This window comes from Sminthopsis crassicaudata, chromosome 5 (assembly GCF_048593235.1).
Source record: "Sminthopsis crassicaudata isolate SCR6 chromosome 5, ASM4859323v1, whole genome shotgun sequence".
Taxonomy (NCBI): Eukaryota; Metazoa; Chordata; class Mammalia; order Dasyuromorphia; family Dasyuridae; genus Sminthopsis; species Sminthopsis crassicaudata.
Window position 1 is genome coordinate 146,344,909 of NC_133621.1, and position 15,948 is coordinate 146,360,856.

The window sequence follows — 15,948 nt, forward strand, 5'->3', positions numbered from 1 at the left end:
TTTCCAATTATTTAAATCTGACTTTATTTTTGTGGCAAGTGTTTTGTAATTTTGCTCGTATAATTCCTGACTTTCCTTTAGTAGATATATTCTCAAATATTTTATACTATCGACCGTTATTTTGGATGGAATTTCTCTTTGTATCTCTTGCTGTTGGATTGTGTTGGTAATGTATAAAAATGCTGAGGATTTATGTGGATTTATTTTGTATCCTGCAACTTTGCTAAAATTCTGAATTATTTATAATAGCTTTTTAGCAGAGTGTGTAGGGTTCTCTAAGTATGCCATCATATCATCTGCAAAGAGTGATAGTTTGATTTCCTCATTTCCTACTCTAATTCCTTGAATCTCTTTCTCGGCTCTTATTGCCGAGGCTAGAGTTTCTAGTACTATATTGAATAGTAATGGGTGATAATGGGCAACCTTGTTTCACTCCTGACCTTACTGGGAAAGGTTCCAGTTTATCGCCATTATATATGATGTTTACTGATGGTTTTAAATATATGCTCCTTATTATTTTAAGGAATAGTCCATTTATTCTTATACTCTCAAGTGTTTTTAGTAGGAATGGATGTTGGATTTTATCAAATGCTGTTTCTGCATCTATTGAGATGATCACATGGTTTTTGTTAATTTGGTTATTGATATAGTCGATTATGCTAATAGTTTTCCTAATATTAAACCAGCCCCGCATTCCTGGTATAAATCCCACTTGGTCATAGTGTATTATCCTGGGGATGATTTTCTGAAGTCTTTTTGCTAATATCTTATTTAAGATTTTAGCATCAGTATTCATTAAGGAGATTGATCTATAATGTTCTTTCTCTGTTTTCAGCCTATCTGGTTTAGGTATCAGTACCATGTCTGTGTCATAAAAGGAATTTGGTAGGACTCCTTTAATCCCTATTTTTTCAAATAATTTATATAGCATTGGAGTTAGTTGTTCTTTAAATGTTTGGTAGAATTCACATGTAAATCCATCTGGTCCTGGGGATTTTTTCTTAGGGAGTTGGTTAATAGCTTGTTCTATTTCTTTTTCTGAAATGGGACTATTTAGACTATTTACTTCTCCTCTGTTAATCTGGGCAAGCTATATTTTTGAAGGTATTCTTCCATTTCATTTAAGTTATCAAATTTATTAGCATAAAGTTGAGCAAAGTAGCTCCTAACTATTGTTCTAATTTCCTCTTCATTAGTGGTGAGTTCTCCCTTTTCATTTTTAAGACTAACAATTTGCTTTTCTTCTTTCCTTTTTTTAAAATCAGATTTACTAAAGGTTTGTCTATTTTGTTGTTTTTTTCATAGAACCAACTCTTGTTTTATTAATTAATTCAATAGTTTTTTTACTTTCAATTTTATTAATCTCACCTTTTATTTTTAGAATTTCAAATTTCATGTTTGTTTGGGGGTTTTTAATTTGTTCCTTTTCTAGAAATTTTAGTTGTAAGCCCAATTCGTTGACCTCTTTCTCTTATTTTATGCAAGTAGGCCTCTAGAGATATAAAACTTTCCCTTATTACTGCTTTGGCTGTATCCCACACATTTTGGTATGATGTCTCATTATTGTCATTTTATTGGGTGAAGTTATTAATAATGTCTATGATCTGCTATTTTACCCAATCATTCTTTAGTATTAGATTATTTAGTTTCCAATTATTTTTTGGTCTATTTTCCCCTGGCTTTTTATTAAAGTAATTTTAATTGCATTGTGGTCTGAAAAGGATGCATTTACTATTTCTGCCTTACTGCATTTGATTTTGAGGTTTTTATGTCCTAGTATATGATCAATTTTTGTAAAGGTTCCATGAACTGCTGAGAAGAAAGCATACTCCTTTCTGTCTCCATTTAGCTTTTGCCAAAGATCTATCATATCAAACTTTTTTAGTATTCTATTTACTTCTTTGACTTCTTTCTTATTTATTTTGTGGTTTGATTTATCTAATTCTGAGAGTGCAAGGTTGAGATCTCCCACTATTATAGTTTTGCTGTCTATTTCTTCTTACAGCTCTCTTAATTTCTTTTTTAAGAATTTAGATGCTGCCCCACTTGGTGCGTATATGTTTAATATTGATACTGCTTCATTGTCTATGCTATCCTTTAGCAAGATATAATGCCCTTCCTTATCTCTTTTAATTAGATCAATTTTTCTTTTTGCTTGATCTGAGATGAGAATGTCTACCCCTGCTTTTTTGGCTTCACCTGAAGCATAGTAGATTCTGCTCCACCCTTTTACTTTTATTCTGAATGCATCACCCTGTTTCAGCTGTGTTTCCTGTAAACAACATATAGAAGGATTCTGGGTTTTAATCCAGTCTGCTAACTGCTTCCTCTTTATGGGGGAGTTTACCCCATTCACATTTATGGTTAGAATGACTAATTCTATATTGCTTGCCATCCTATTAACCCCTGATTATGCTTTTCTCCTTTCCTTCCCTCTTACCCCCCTACCCAGTATTAAACTTGTGAACACCACTTGCTTTTCACAGCCCTCCCTTTTTAGCATCTCTCCCCCAGCTTAAAGTTTCTCCCCCTCTTTACCCCTTTTTCTCACAATTTCTGTATTCCCTTCCCCTTAGCTTACTCTTTCCCTCTCACTTTTCAATGAAGTGGAAGAAGTTTCACCATAAATCGAATATGTCTATTGATACACACTATGTTCATCTCCCTCCTTTCTTTCTCTCAGATATAATAGGTTACCTTTGCCTCTTCATAAGATGTTGTACCACCACTTTACCCTTTTTTTAGATATAATTTCCTTTCCACCTCTGGTTTCTAGGACAAATTATTCTTTACCTATCTTTATGGCAGAAATATAGTTCTCAAGATTTCTTTTTACTTTTTAGAAATCTCTTGAGTTCTGTACTTGAAGATCAAACCTTTTATGTAGGTCTGGTTTTTTTCATCAAGAATAGATGGAATTCATTTATTTTGTTAAATGTCCATCTTCTTCCCTGGAAAAGGATGCTCATTTTTGCTGGGTAAGTTATTCTTGGCTGCATACCAAGTTCCTGAGCCTTTCGGAATATCATATTCCAGGCCCTTCATTCCTTTAATGTGGACGCTGCTAGGTCCTGGGTTATCCTTATTGTGGCTCCTCCATATCTGAATTGCTTTTTTTCTAGCAGCTTCCAATATTTTTTCCTGCGTCTGATGGTTCTTGAACTTGGCCACTATATTTCTTGGCCTTTTGATTTTTAGGGTCCCTTTCAGTAGATGATTGATTAATTTTTTTCAATGTCTTTTTTACCCTCTGTTTCCAAAACATCTGGGTAGTTCTTTTTTATAATTTTCTGGAAAATAGTGTCCAGGCTCTTTTTTCCTCACATTTTTCAGGGTATCTGATTATTCTCAAATTGTCTCTCCTGGATCTTTTTTCCAGGTCTGTTGTCTTCCCAATAAGGTACTTGACATTTCTTGTTTCCTTTTTCTGGTTTTGCTTGACTACTTCTTGGTTTCTCCTTGAGTCATTCATTTCTACTTGTTTGATTCTAATTTTCAATGTTGTATTTTCTTCACTCACTTTTTAAATATCTTTTTGTTATTGTCCAATTGAGTTTTTATCTTCTATGGAATTTTTTTCCATTTCATCACTTTATTTTTTAGAGAACTGTGTTCTTTTTCCAACTCACTAACTTTATTTCTCAATGATTTGATCTCTTTATCCACTCTGGATGACTTCTCCAGACTCTCTTGCCAAGCTTCCCTTTCCTTTTCCCATTTCTCTTCTATCTCTCTTGTGAGAGCCTTTTTGATTTCCTCTATGAGAGCCTTATGTATTGAGGAGCAGATCATATCCCCCTTAGGGGATTCCTCTGGAGGCAGTCTGTTTTTAGTCTCCTCAGGGTTTGAAGTCTGCTCTCTATCCATACAGAAGCTGTCAATGGTTAGAGCCCTTTAAAACTTTTTGTTCATTTTGTCAGAGCGGAAATCGAAGAAAACAAATTGACAAGAGAAACAATTGGTCTGTTCTGGGGGTGGGGTAGGGCTGGATGTTGTTACCGGGCTTCCTCTACAGACTGCGGGAGACAGCAGCGAGGCACTTACAGGACAGAGATGGCAGCACTGTGTCTGTGCAGCCTGTCCCGAGAGATGCTAGTTTTCTGGGGTTTTATTCTTTACCTCCAGTGTTTACACCTTCTCTGCTGCTCCTGGCTTGCTGCCAAGACGGAATATCCATACTGGAGTAAAGGTCGTTTTGCAGAAACGGAAGAGATTGCACCCCTCCCTACTCTGGTCTGAGCTGTGTGAGCTGCCTGCCTTGCTCTGGTCCTAGTCTGTTCATCCCCTCTCCTAAGCAAACACAGACCTTTTCTGGCAAATTTCAAGGATGTCTTTTGTTGGTGATTATTTGTGGATTTCTTTTCTGGTCAAGCATTAACTCTGAGGCTTGTCATGAAGTAAGTCCTGAGAGAAAACGCAGAGCTCAAGCAGCTGTGCACCTCCTCGCTGCCATCTTGGCTGGAAGTAGCCGCCTTAGAACATTTCTGATCCAAGGGGAACAAGGCCAAGAAACTTATCATTGTTGATGCTTGACCGGGATGTATAGAAGTTTTATTGGTTTTATTCAGTTTTATGTTAACTGCCAAACCTTTCCTTCTGACTCTGGAGGGAACATCTCTCTACCTTTTTCACTTGCTGCAATTCCTTTTTCTTTCCACTAGTTTGGATAGACTGCACATGTAACTATGATTACAAGAGAAAAATAAAGTACAAAATGGCTTTGGAAAGGTAGTGGAAGGAGGCAACATGCATCTATTTATGCCTGAAATTGAGCTACAAGACAGTATATGACCATGAGATGTTGAGAAAGCCTTTGACTCTTAGGAACTACAACCAGAAGAACTCCTCTGCTTGAGTCAGCACCCCTTGGGAGCAGTCTTTAACTATTGAAGCTACCATCATATCTTCCAAGAGGGGAATCCTGGACTCTGTGCTCTAAGCCTACAACCAAGAGCATCCACCACCCACCTTGTCCCTATAGTGAAATAGAAAGGTCAAGAAGAATCTCTTATCGTCAGTGTCTGTGAAGAGAAAAGAGGGATCCCTTTTCATTTTTAGCTGTATTATTCCCTGAACATCTCAGAATAAGGAAAAGAGAAGAGTGGGATGGGAGGAAGAGGATCCATCTAACACTGGCAGAAGTAAAGAGAAAAGAGAACTCACCACATTGAAAACAGGGGCCAATAGGAAGACATTCTCCCTTAGAAAGAAGGGCTACAATTGATAAGTTTCTGGTGTCTTAAGTTGGAGCCTAGGGGAATTTTCTGGTAGAAATTATAAACAATTCTATTGCCATAGATCAATTAAATAATAAGTGAAATAGCCTTTTGTGGGAAAAATGGAAACAGCCAATATTTATAACAGTGTGTCTATGAAAGAACATTTTCCAAGTTTCAATAAACCAATTTATAAGCCAATTTTGGAAGATAACCCTTTTGAAAGTTGAGGACTCTCTGTACTCTCATTATCTCCCCTCTTATGACTTCTTTCTCAATTGCCCTTCCAGCCAAATGTAGCTCCCACAGAATTCCTTGGAATACCTTAATGAAAGACTTGGCATGATTTCTAAGCTAGCTTGAGCTCAGCCGATGCTATATAGTGAACTTCCTTATATCCATGCCAAAGCAACTCATGAAAATACCAAAGGAGTTTTTCTAATTTTTTCCAGCTTGAAAACCTTGTACCCCCAGCATTTAATATTGAATTTCTTCATCTTTGTAAATATAAGTTGTAAGGTTTAGTGATTAACAAAAGCCATAAATTAATATCTCCTACTTGAGAAAGAAATGGCTTAGGACTTTTTTTTGTGAAGTTAGATTTTCTTGAATCTTTTGCTAAAAAAGGGATTCAAAGTGTTTTCCTATCTGGACACAAGAAAAGAGTAGTTCATGTTAGTGCTTCTCCAGGTTTGACTGGGGTAGTATTTCAGTCAAATCTAAAACAAGCATATGAGAATACAAAATAAATGAAGCTGGAATAAGATGGTTGATTCCAGGATGGGCAATATCTACATTCTGATATGAATTTAAATATTTTATGTGTAAAATTATATTTTCTTACAACATATTAGTTGATGATTTTTATACATTTGTGGTAATACTATCCTTATAGTACTTCTCATTTCTCCTCTATGAAATTTAAAACATTTACTGATTTACTGCTAAAGAGACTTTATCTCTAGTTTTTATAATCCATGAATACCAAAATTACATTACTATAACAAAGATGTATATATTTTGTGGATTTAAAAATGTCATTATAATGGATTTTCACCTCATGAATCTATATGTGAAGCTCCCTGAGCATCATGGCAAAATTTAGCTAATTCCTAAATCATGTATTTTTACCTTTGGAAGTTACTTTTAGATTTATATTTGAATTTAAGTTTCTCTCACATGAGAGTTCAGGATATTTCAAGCTTAGTAATTCACTAATGAGTAACAAAAAAAATATAAGAAGAAACTAGAAAGCTTCCTAACTTCCTTATAGAGTTTCTTATTCTTTTCTCCATCATGAAAATGGAGAATATCTCCTCTTAGACTAATGGAAAATACCCAGCTTATGGTAGAGTTGTATTTTTACTCTATATCTTAATTATATATTATTTATTTTTGAGGCAAAGAGATCATGGTTTGTAACTTCCTCTAAAAGTTTCCTTTAAAAGACATTAAAAAAAAACTATTTAGAGTAAATAAAGAGTGCTCTCGTCTACAGTATTCTTTACTAGATGGAGAAAGAAGCAATATCAGGTCAATGAGATTTTGAAAACTTAAATAATTTATTCATGGAAAATTGAGAGTTAATTGTTATTTTACCTTTAATGATATAATATTTCAATGGATCTTAGACAAATGGCAAAAAGACAAAACAATTTCAGCTATATCCAATTTAAAACTTTCTAATAAGATTAGCTATAATAATAAGATAAACTATTGAATTATAGAAGATCTTTGCACTAGAAATCTCTGATTTGGGTCTGATCTTCAAGTTTTTACATAAGGAAATCACATAAATAAATGAAACCAAGATCTCCTCTTCAATAGATAAATAATGGATATAAATACATTCTTTTATTTTTTTTAAGTAAAGCTTTTTATTTTCAAAATACTTGTAGAGATAGTTTTCAACATTCACTCTTGCAAAATCTTGTATTCCAAATTTTTTTTCTCCCTCCTGTCCTCCCATCCTCTCCCCTAGATGGCAAGTAATCTGATGTAGGTTAAACATGTGCTTTTCTTTTGTACATATTTCCACAATTATCATGCTCCATAAGAAAAATCAGACCAAAAAGGAAAAAATATGAGAAAGAAAACAAAAATGCAAGCAAACAACAAAAAAGTGAAAATGCTATGTTGTGATCCACACTTAGTTCCCATAGTCCTCTCTCTGGGTGCAGATGGCTCCTTCCATTACAAGACCATCAGAACTGGCCTAAATTGTCTCATTGTTGAAGAGAGCCACGTCCATCAGAATTGATCATTCATATAATCTTGTTATTGCTGTAAACAATGATCTGGTTCTGCTCATTTCACTTAGCATCAGTTCATATAAATCTCTCCAGGACTCTCTGAAATCATCCTTCTAGTCATTTCTTATAGAACAATAATATTCCATAACATTCATATGCCATAAGTTACTCAGCCATTCTCCAAATGATGGGCATCCCTTCAATTTCCAATTTCTTGCTGCTACAAAAGGGCTGCCACAAACATTTTGGCACATGTGGGTCCCTTTTCCTTCTTTAAGATCTCTTTGGGACATAAGCTCAGTAGAAACATTGCTGGATCAAAGGCTATGCACAGTTTGATAACTTTTTGAGCATAGTTCCAAATTGCTATCCAAAATGGTTGGATCTGTTCACAACTCCACCAATGATATATTAATGTACCATTTTTCCACAGCCCCTCCAACATTCATTACTATCTTTTCCTTTCATCTTAGCTTGTCTGAGAGGTGTGTAGTGGGACTTAAGAATTGTCTTAATTTATATTTCTCTGATTAATAGTGATTTAGAGCATTTTTTTCACATGACTAGAAATGTAGACAAATATTTTTCAAGAGATCAGTAACCATATAAAAATGCTACAAATCACTAATGCTAGAAATGCAAATTAGAACAACTCCATGGTACTAACTGGTACTCATTGAAATGGCAAGTTTGGTTAAAGATGGAAATAGTTACTGTCAGAGAGGCTTCAGGAAGAGAGATCTCTAATATGTTTTGGTGAGATTTCTGAGTAAATTGATGATCTAATAAGTTGATGAATATTATGGCATAATTACAAACTGTTTTCCAGAATAGTTATACCAATTCATAGCCACAGCCATAATATATTAATGTTCTCATTTTCCTACAGGCTTTCTGTCATTTGCCGTTTTTATCTTTTGTCATCATTGCTCCTCCAATGTTGACCCTTTTCTTTTATCATTTTTGCCAATATCATGGGCATGAGGTGAAACCTGATTTTTAAAATTTGTATTTTTCTAATTATTAATGTTAGACTTTTCCCTCAACAATCTATTTTACTCAAATATTTGATAGCTACCTCATGTCCTCTCCATCATTAATTTCTTCCTTGTATATACTTGATCTACAAACAACCTTAAAGCTCATCAGATCCTACTCCCTTATTTTAGAGATGAGGAAGCTGAGGCTGAGAGAGATTATATACCTTTTTCAACATCACAAATAAGAGGCAGAGCTGATATTTGAAATAGGATCCTCTGGTTCTGTATCCTGTATATTCTATATCTTTTCATTGGACTGTAAATCCTCTTTTCATCTTCTTTAGAACCATTTCCTCTTGATAAAGGATTTCTTTTATTGAGATGTTGAGTTCAAATGTGGTTCCACTGTCATTGGAAGCTGGGGGCTTATTGTTATTGTGAGTTATTGTGAGAATCATAAGGAAATTAACCTAAGGAAAATGCTTTTGAATATCTTAAAGCATTTATAAGACATCTATTATTTATTGAAGAAAATCTTTTGTTATAGAAATACTAAGAGATATATTCTAAAAATAAAAAAGCTGCTCATTATTCTTTTTTCCAGTTTCATTTCTTAAATCAGACTTCATTGAGTCCCATACCAAGACTTTTATGAGCTAAAATTTTCCTCCTCTGCTTCTTGCTATTTTATGAGGTTGTGCTCCTCTATAACATTTAGCAAAGGAGCTTGAATTCTAAATCTGTTACCCTTAGCTGTCATGTCTCTGCTTGGTAAGAATCACAGATTTAGAGCTGAAAGAAATTTTAAAGGTCAAGAGGTTTAACACCTTCATTTATACACAAAGAAACTAATGTCTAGAGAGATTTGTTGGGTTACCTGGCTAGTTAGTGGCTGGCAGGATGTTTGTTTGCTAGTGGAGGCACTTGTTAGACTCTTTTGGGCTTCTTGTTATGGTGCTTTCTTTATGTTGATTAAACTCTCAAAGGAAATGTCAGTATTTCTAAAATACAGATTGGACTATGTCATTCTTGGATATCTTGCCTGGCTCCTTAGGCACTCCCAGCATAAAATAGAAATTTCTCTTCTTGATTTTTAAACCCTTCCACAATCTGACTCACTTCTTGCATTTTCAGTCGTTTCATATTGTTCTCCTTGGGTACTCTTCATTCCAAAGACTCTGAATTGTTCCTTACTGTAGATGACATTGTAACTCATGTTGCCATGCTTAGAACACACTTCCTGCTCATTTCTTAGAATCTGATTTCTCTTCAAACACAGCTCAAGTGCTACCTGCTACATTAGACCACCACTGAGGAGTTCAGCATAATAAATGCTCAATAAAGCTTGTTGACTGATCTATTGACCTGTAAAGGGCTAGAACTGAGCTGATGCATTTGAGGCTAATTACCAATTTGACAATACTCCATTAACATATGCTTGGACAATGACCCTGCTCAATTATTCTGTGCTGGCTCCTTCTGTGGGTGTGGACAGAGAAGGGTGAGAGATATCGTGGAGGATGGAGTAGGACAAGAGGGATCATTCTTAGGTGGTGGAGAGAGAGAAAGGAGGTGTCAGGTTCCTATATCTAATCTCCTGACCCCAAAAGGCCAAGAATAAAGACTTTTGCTTATCCTGACTACAGCTGATTCTAAGATATCCAGGGTACTAATGCAATCACTACATTGACCGACATGTTCTACAGGCTCTGAAGGTAGCATAGTGGCTGGTTCACTGAACCTGGAGTGAGGAAGACCTGAATTCCGATGTGACCTCAGATACTTACTAGCTATGTGACTCTGGGTAAATTGCTTAATCCCCATTTGCCTTAATTTCCTCATCTCTATAATAAGGGTAAGAACCTACTTACTTTTCAGGATTGTTGTGGAGATCAAATAAGAAAAATTATAAAGCACAGTGCCCCAGCACATGATAAGCACTATGTAATTGCTAACTATTATTATTAAAAGAAAAAAATTTAAACGTTTTAAGGAAAGGTAGCATCATTGGATACCTTTTCAGGTAACCATTTTAAATGTTAACAGTGCTTACTTATATGCATAAGATCTAGTATGTTTATCAAAAAACAAACTCCCTAGTCTCATCACCTTTATATCTTTTGTCTGAAAAATTGAAGAATATATTTGAAAAATATATATATTAAATTTGAAAAATACTAATGATATGGTAGCCAACGGTTGGTATTTCTCTTGAGTTATGAGAATATGGACTTGGAGTATGTATATGCTTAATTTTATTAAATTTAAAATATAATGTGATTTTGTCCCCTTAGTTGGATAATGAACTAAATTAAAAATATTAATCATGTCATAGTCATTGATAGACCAATTTATACTTCTGGTAACTAGTAAGTTTTTCATTCTATGCATCAGCTTTATCATATATGACCTAAGGCAAATTTCTTAAAATGTCTCTCTGCATCAGTTTTCTCATTTATTAAATAAAGAGTGTTTATTAGCTCAGTGTTTGGTTTTTTTTAACCTCTGCAATCTAAATTTGCTTTTATAGTGTCTTAATAAACATGCTTTGATATAATAGATTTCCTATTTATTTTATTTTATATACTTTAAAATACCATTCTGAGAAGGGTTCTGATGGCTATAGGAGTCTTAGATTATCTTTTAAGATGCCTTCTAGTTAAGAAAACAACTCTATGAAAAGCTTTGGAAATGTTTTAGAATGTCTAGTGCCCAAAATAGTAAGTATGTCTATGAGACAATGTTGAATTGCATTACAAATAAAAGTTTAAATTGTTTCTATCATAGAAAAAGGTCGAAAAAGGAAAAATGATAAAACAACAAAAAAAGGAAACTGGACAGATTACAGAAGGCGGTAATTGCCTTGAAAGATATCCATCAATAGCTACCCTATCATCTTCGGATTCAGTACTTACACCTGCATTTGACATTTCAAAGTTACCTGAAAGAGTAATAGTACAGGTTAGTAAAAAAATTCATATAAATTTATAATTAGTTCTTTTTTCATGTATTATTAAAATGTGGATTTTAATTGTGTGATGAAACCTATATTTCCTCCTGTTAACTTATGGGATCATAGAATTCATCAAAAAATTTCAGTGAGTGTGAATCTGATATTTAAAAATGCAGAAATTACATTTGTACATCAGCAAAGAAAGCTAAGGATTTTTCTCTTTTACTTTGTTTGATTTTTAAAGCATATGACTTCATTTGATGTCAAGTGGGTTCCTGAGTGATCCAACATTGGTTTTAGTTTGTTGCATGTTTAATTTTGTTAAAATGTTTGTGTTTTCTGTTTTTGCATTTTAGGTTGTCATCTTTTAAGAACTGGGGCTGTGTGTTATACAGATTCATTATATCCTTAGTGCTTATTCATTAATAGAGCTTCTTAATTTGGATAAAAATCTCTTTTTCTATTTTGTGAAATGTGTAGGTTCCATTATTGTGTGTCTATATGGAACACATTAAAAAAGATGAAATCCAACATATTTCAGTTTATGACAGTTTTACCTGCATGCTGTTTTTATATGCCTTTCAAAGTAGAGGAGGCTTGAATTGATGAATTTATGGGAGGCTGTTGGTATAATTATGACTTTAGAGCTTGAGAACTTTTTACAAGCATTTTATTTGTTCTGTATTCTATGAGGCAGTTTAAAAATATATGGTTTTTAATCTTAAGTTGAATACTTTATCTAATGCTCATAAATTATTTAATCTCATTGAGCTATCTTTATTTAAATTCAGGTTATATTTGTAACTTAGAAATTCCTGCTAAAATATTCATTTTTTTCTTAGCGATGAGGGAAAAGGAAAGGGGGAACACTGTTTGTTGGCGTATAGATAGTAAGATAATCCCATGAGGCGCAGTGTCTCCTGTAAATGAATTTACAGGCCCGAAAACCTAGATTGATAAATAAAAGGTTTATTGTAGGAATTTGGAAGTAAAGTTCAGTTAGAAAGAGGCCAGGGCCAAAGGTGGCCTCTGGGCGGGCAGGAACCCTTACATGGCCGGAAGGATACCATGTGTTGGGGGGAAGGATACCATGTGTTGGGGGGAAGGGCTCCTGCAAAGAGAGAGCTCCAGTTTGGCTCTTTTATACCTAAAAGGAAATGGGCTGTACCCCAAGTTCTTGGTGGGCTTTTCAGTTAACTCAGATCTGGTGGGGGGCTGAGGGAAGCTGAGCAGATAGTGGGGGCTGGGCCCAGATATTCAAAAGGGTGCTTTTGACCAAGATTTGTGAATCAAGGTCAGCCATGGGTTGGGCAATTAGAAAAGAATCTTAAGGGGACCTCGACCCCTATCATTAGTATGATTTTAAAAATATAATCAAAACAAATGATAACCATGTGGAAAGAAAAACAAAAATTGGAAATACCTAACCACTAACCTAACTATTGAATAATTTAAACATCAAACTAAAGATTATGAAAAAGGATTTATTTTGAGTCTTTATATTTTTGAGGTCATTTTGAGGCCATTCAGTATTTCTCCAATGAATATAGGATAAAATAATAACTCTGTAACCTAACATATATGGATCTTTATACTTTGACTTCACCTAATTTTTCTAGCCTTTTTTCATACTGATTCTCTCCCCACATTCCATGTTCCAATGGAACTATTAGTTTTACCTTTATTTTGTCTTTATATACAGCATTGTTCCTTGTTATATTGAGAGAAAGTGGAGTCCTAGTGATGAGGTAAAAGTGAACCAAATCATGAGGTAGCACGATGAGGTAAATACCTAATGAGGAGGTATATACCTCAATAGGATTAAGTGAGGTCTAGTGGCAGGATTCGGGGTACAGGGAGTCACATGGAACTCCCCTACAACCCCCTTAGGATTCGGCGCAAGGATACAAAGTTAAATCAGGTCTAGTGGTGGCGAGAGTCCCCTGTAAATGAATTTACAGGCTGAAAACCTAGATGGGTAAATGTAATGTGCTGTAGTCTCCAGAAACTGCCGATTGCTCTCTGGGAGGAGATCTGCTGTGTTAACTCAAATCTCTGGGACAGATTCTTCTTCCTGTAGAGAGCCCTTGTCTCCAGACAGTTGCCGCCAACTCTGGTCCAGAGTAGAGAGTCTTCTTCCTCCAGAGAGCCGCCTCAAGTCTGGCCCAGACAAGACTCTCTATCTCTTGAGTGCCGCCCTGTTTTATCCTCGCAGAGAATGGGTGTGGGATAATGCAAGGGCTTCTGGGAAAAATTACTTTAACCAATGAATTTGCTCCTCCTAAGCACGCAAGCTCCTCCCCAGGAGTTCACAGAAGTAAAACTCCCAGTAAAGGCCAGAACTAGAGAATTGTTAAGTACTGATTTAGCACTTAGTAATAATCTAATATCTCATTATCTCATTAGCACTTGGTAAGAACCTAATAGGTAAAAAGATGTTTATTGCCAGGTTTGGAAACAAGGTTAAGGCCTGGTTAGTAAAAGGCATTAGATAGAGGAAGATATACGCTGAAAGCGGCGGGGACAGAGAATCTCTGATGCAAGCACCTTGGCTGGCATCTTTCAAATCTCTGACCAAAGATGATTCTAGCTTTGCTCTTTTTATCTGCTTGAAGAAGTAAAGGGTGGATTCCTGATTTTTGGCGGGCTTTTGAGATAGCTGGGGGTTGGGTTATCCAAGCCAGCTCAGATCTGGTTGGGGGGGCTGGGTACAAGCCTAAACTAGTTTGACCAAATCTTGTATCAAAGGGGGCTGAAAACCCAGGCCAGCTGGGGGCTGGGTACAGTCCAAACTGGCTCAGATACGGATCTTTTCCCCTAGGAATATCTTGTCCCAAAGGTAGGATCAGACAAGGATTCTTAAAGGGGCTACGCCCACTACACTAGTACAGCTGATTGTTATGCCTTTTTTAGTAGCAGGGGTAGTATTGATTTGATTTGATTATTGTTCCTAAAGCAGGAGCTGGAAGGGTTAACAATTGAGTATGGCAGTTAGCAAGATACTTGGTGAGGACATGGTTTCCTTGTGGATGACCAGATGGGATGGGAAACATGGTCCACCTAGCAAAATGTAATGAACTAAGATTAATTTTACTAGGATAGGGGAGCATGATCTGGGGAGGTCCTAGGGAGGAAGGTCATTGTTCTAGATGGAAAGAAATAGAGGAGAAACGATGGAGATGGCAAGATGTTTGGGTAATCCTATTTTTTCTGATAAATGATAGTGAAAAAAATGTCATTAATAAATCAAATCTAGATACTGGAAGAAGAAAAGAATAGGGCCTCTTGGTACTATAAATTGAATAAATCAAGTTTATTGTTGTTTTTACAAACATTCTAAAATCTGTCCAATTTGTTACTATTCAAAGAAATCTGAAAAGCTTTCGGTTCTTTTAAATATGTCACAATTGGACATGAAACATGAATATGTACATGAAAATTAACATTCTTTGTAGGAAACCAACTTAGCTTTGACATAGCATAGAGGCTGCTAAACTTTGTAATATGGAATAGTGTGACAACCTTTCATTTAGTCTAGCTGTATCAAATGTGGGAGGTTGGGATTATAAGCATTTTATTCTTTAAGTAGAATATGATGTAGGATAGTTGGGCTAACCCTGTTGGCAAGTGTGATCTGTTCTATCCCAGTGGAACAATAATGTGGGCTTCTGGTAGAACAATGTACAGATAGTTGGGAAAAGGGAAAACATGACACATTGGATTCTTGCTCCATTCTGCACGTATTTCCCTATGTAATTCTTTGTAATCCTGGCTGCTGTGCTCAGGGCCAGTTTAATTTTAATTTTAATTTTATTTATTTTTATGTGGATTTGCAGTTTGTTCTTCCCACTGTTCTACTGAACAATAATTCCCCCCTCCCAATAAACCCCTCTTTATAAATAAATAAGCATAGTCTAGCAAAACAAGCTCCAGAATGGACCATGCCTGAAAATGTGTCTCTGAATTTTAAGTTCACCACTTCTCTAACAGGTGGGGGAGTGGTATGTTTGAACTTCAGCATGATGGATACATGATTTGTCATTGTATTGATCTGAGTTCTAGTCTTTCATAGTTGTTCTCTGTACCATGGTTATTAGTATTATTTTTCTATTTTTAAATTTTATTTTCATCATATTGATTTATTTTATTTATATTTATGTTATGTATTTATCATTAAGGTGGTTAGAAATTATTCAATTCTGTTTCCTTCACTCTATATCCATAGAAATTTTCCCATTTTCTTCTGGAATGACATGTCCATTTCATAAGTTTTTTGGATATAATATATCCATAATATAATATCCCATTATATTACTATTTCGTCATTTATATAGCCATTCCTCAAGATGAAGATGGCTGCCTAATTTCCATCTTTTGGCTATTGTGAAAAGAATGGCTATAAATATTTTTGTAGACACAGGCCTTTTCTTTTTTTTTTTTTTTTGATCTCTTTGGGGTATAGGTCTTGTAGAGCTATTGCTGGATTGAAAAGTATGCATAATTGGAAACCTTGTTCCAAATTGCTTGGCATAATTGCTAGACTCATC

The 15,948-nt window shown here is 35.2% G+C and overlaps 1 protein-coding gene across 2 annotated transcripts in view; it reads left to right on the top strand.

Annotated features, from left to right (window-relative positions):
- Positions 1-15,948, top strand: part of FBXL13 (F-box and leucine rich repeat protein 13) — a 245,322-nt gene that overhangs the window by 14,186 nt on the left and 215,188 nt on the right. For both annotated transcript variants that reach the window (XR_012482417.1, XM_074268454.1), the window contains exon 3: positions 11,236-11,409. Coding sequence is in view for 1 of the 2 variants with exons in the window: in XM_074268454.1 (XP_074124555.1) it covers positions 11,257-11,409 (153 nt within the window). In the remaining variant the exon portion in view is untranslated. The remainder of the gene's footprint in view (positions 1-11,235; positions 11,410-15,948) is intronic.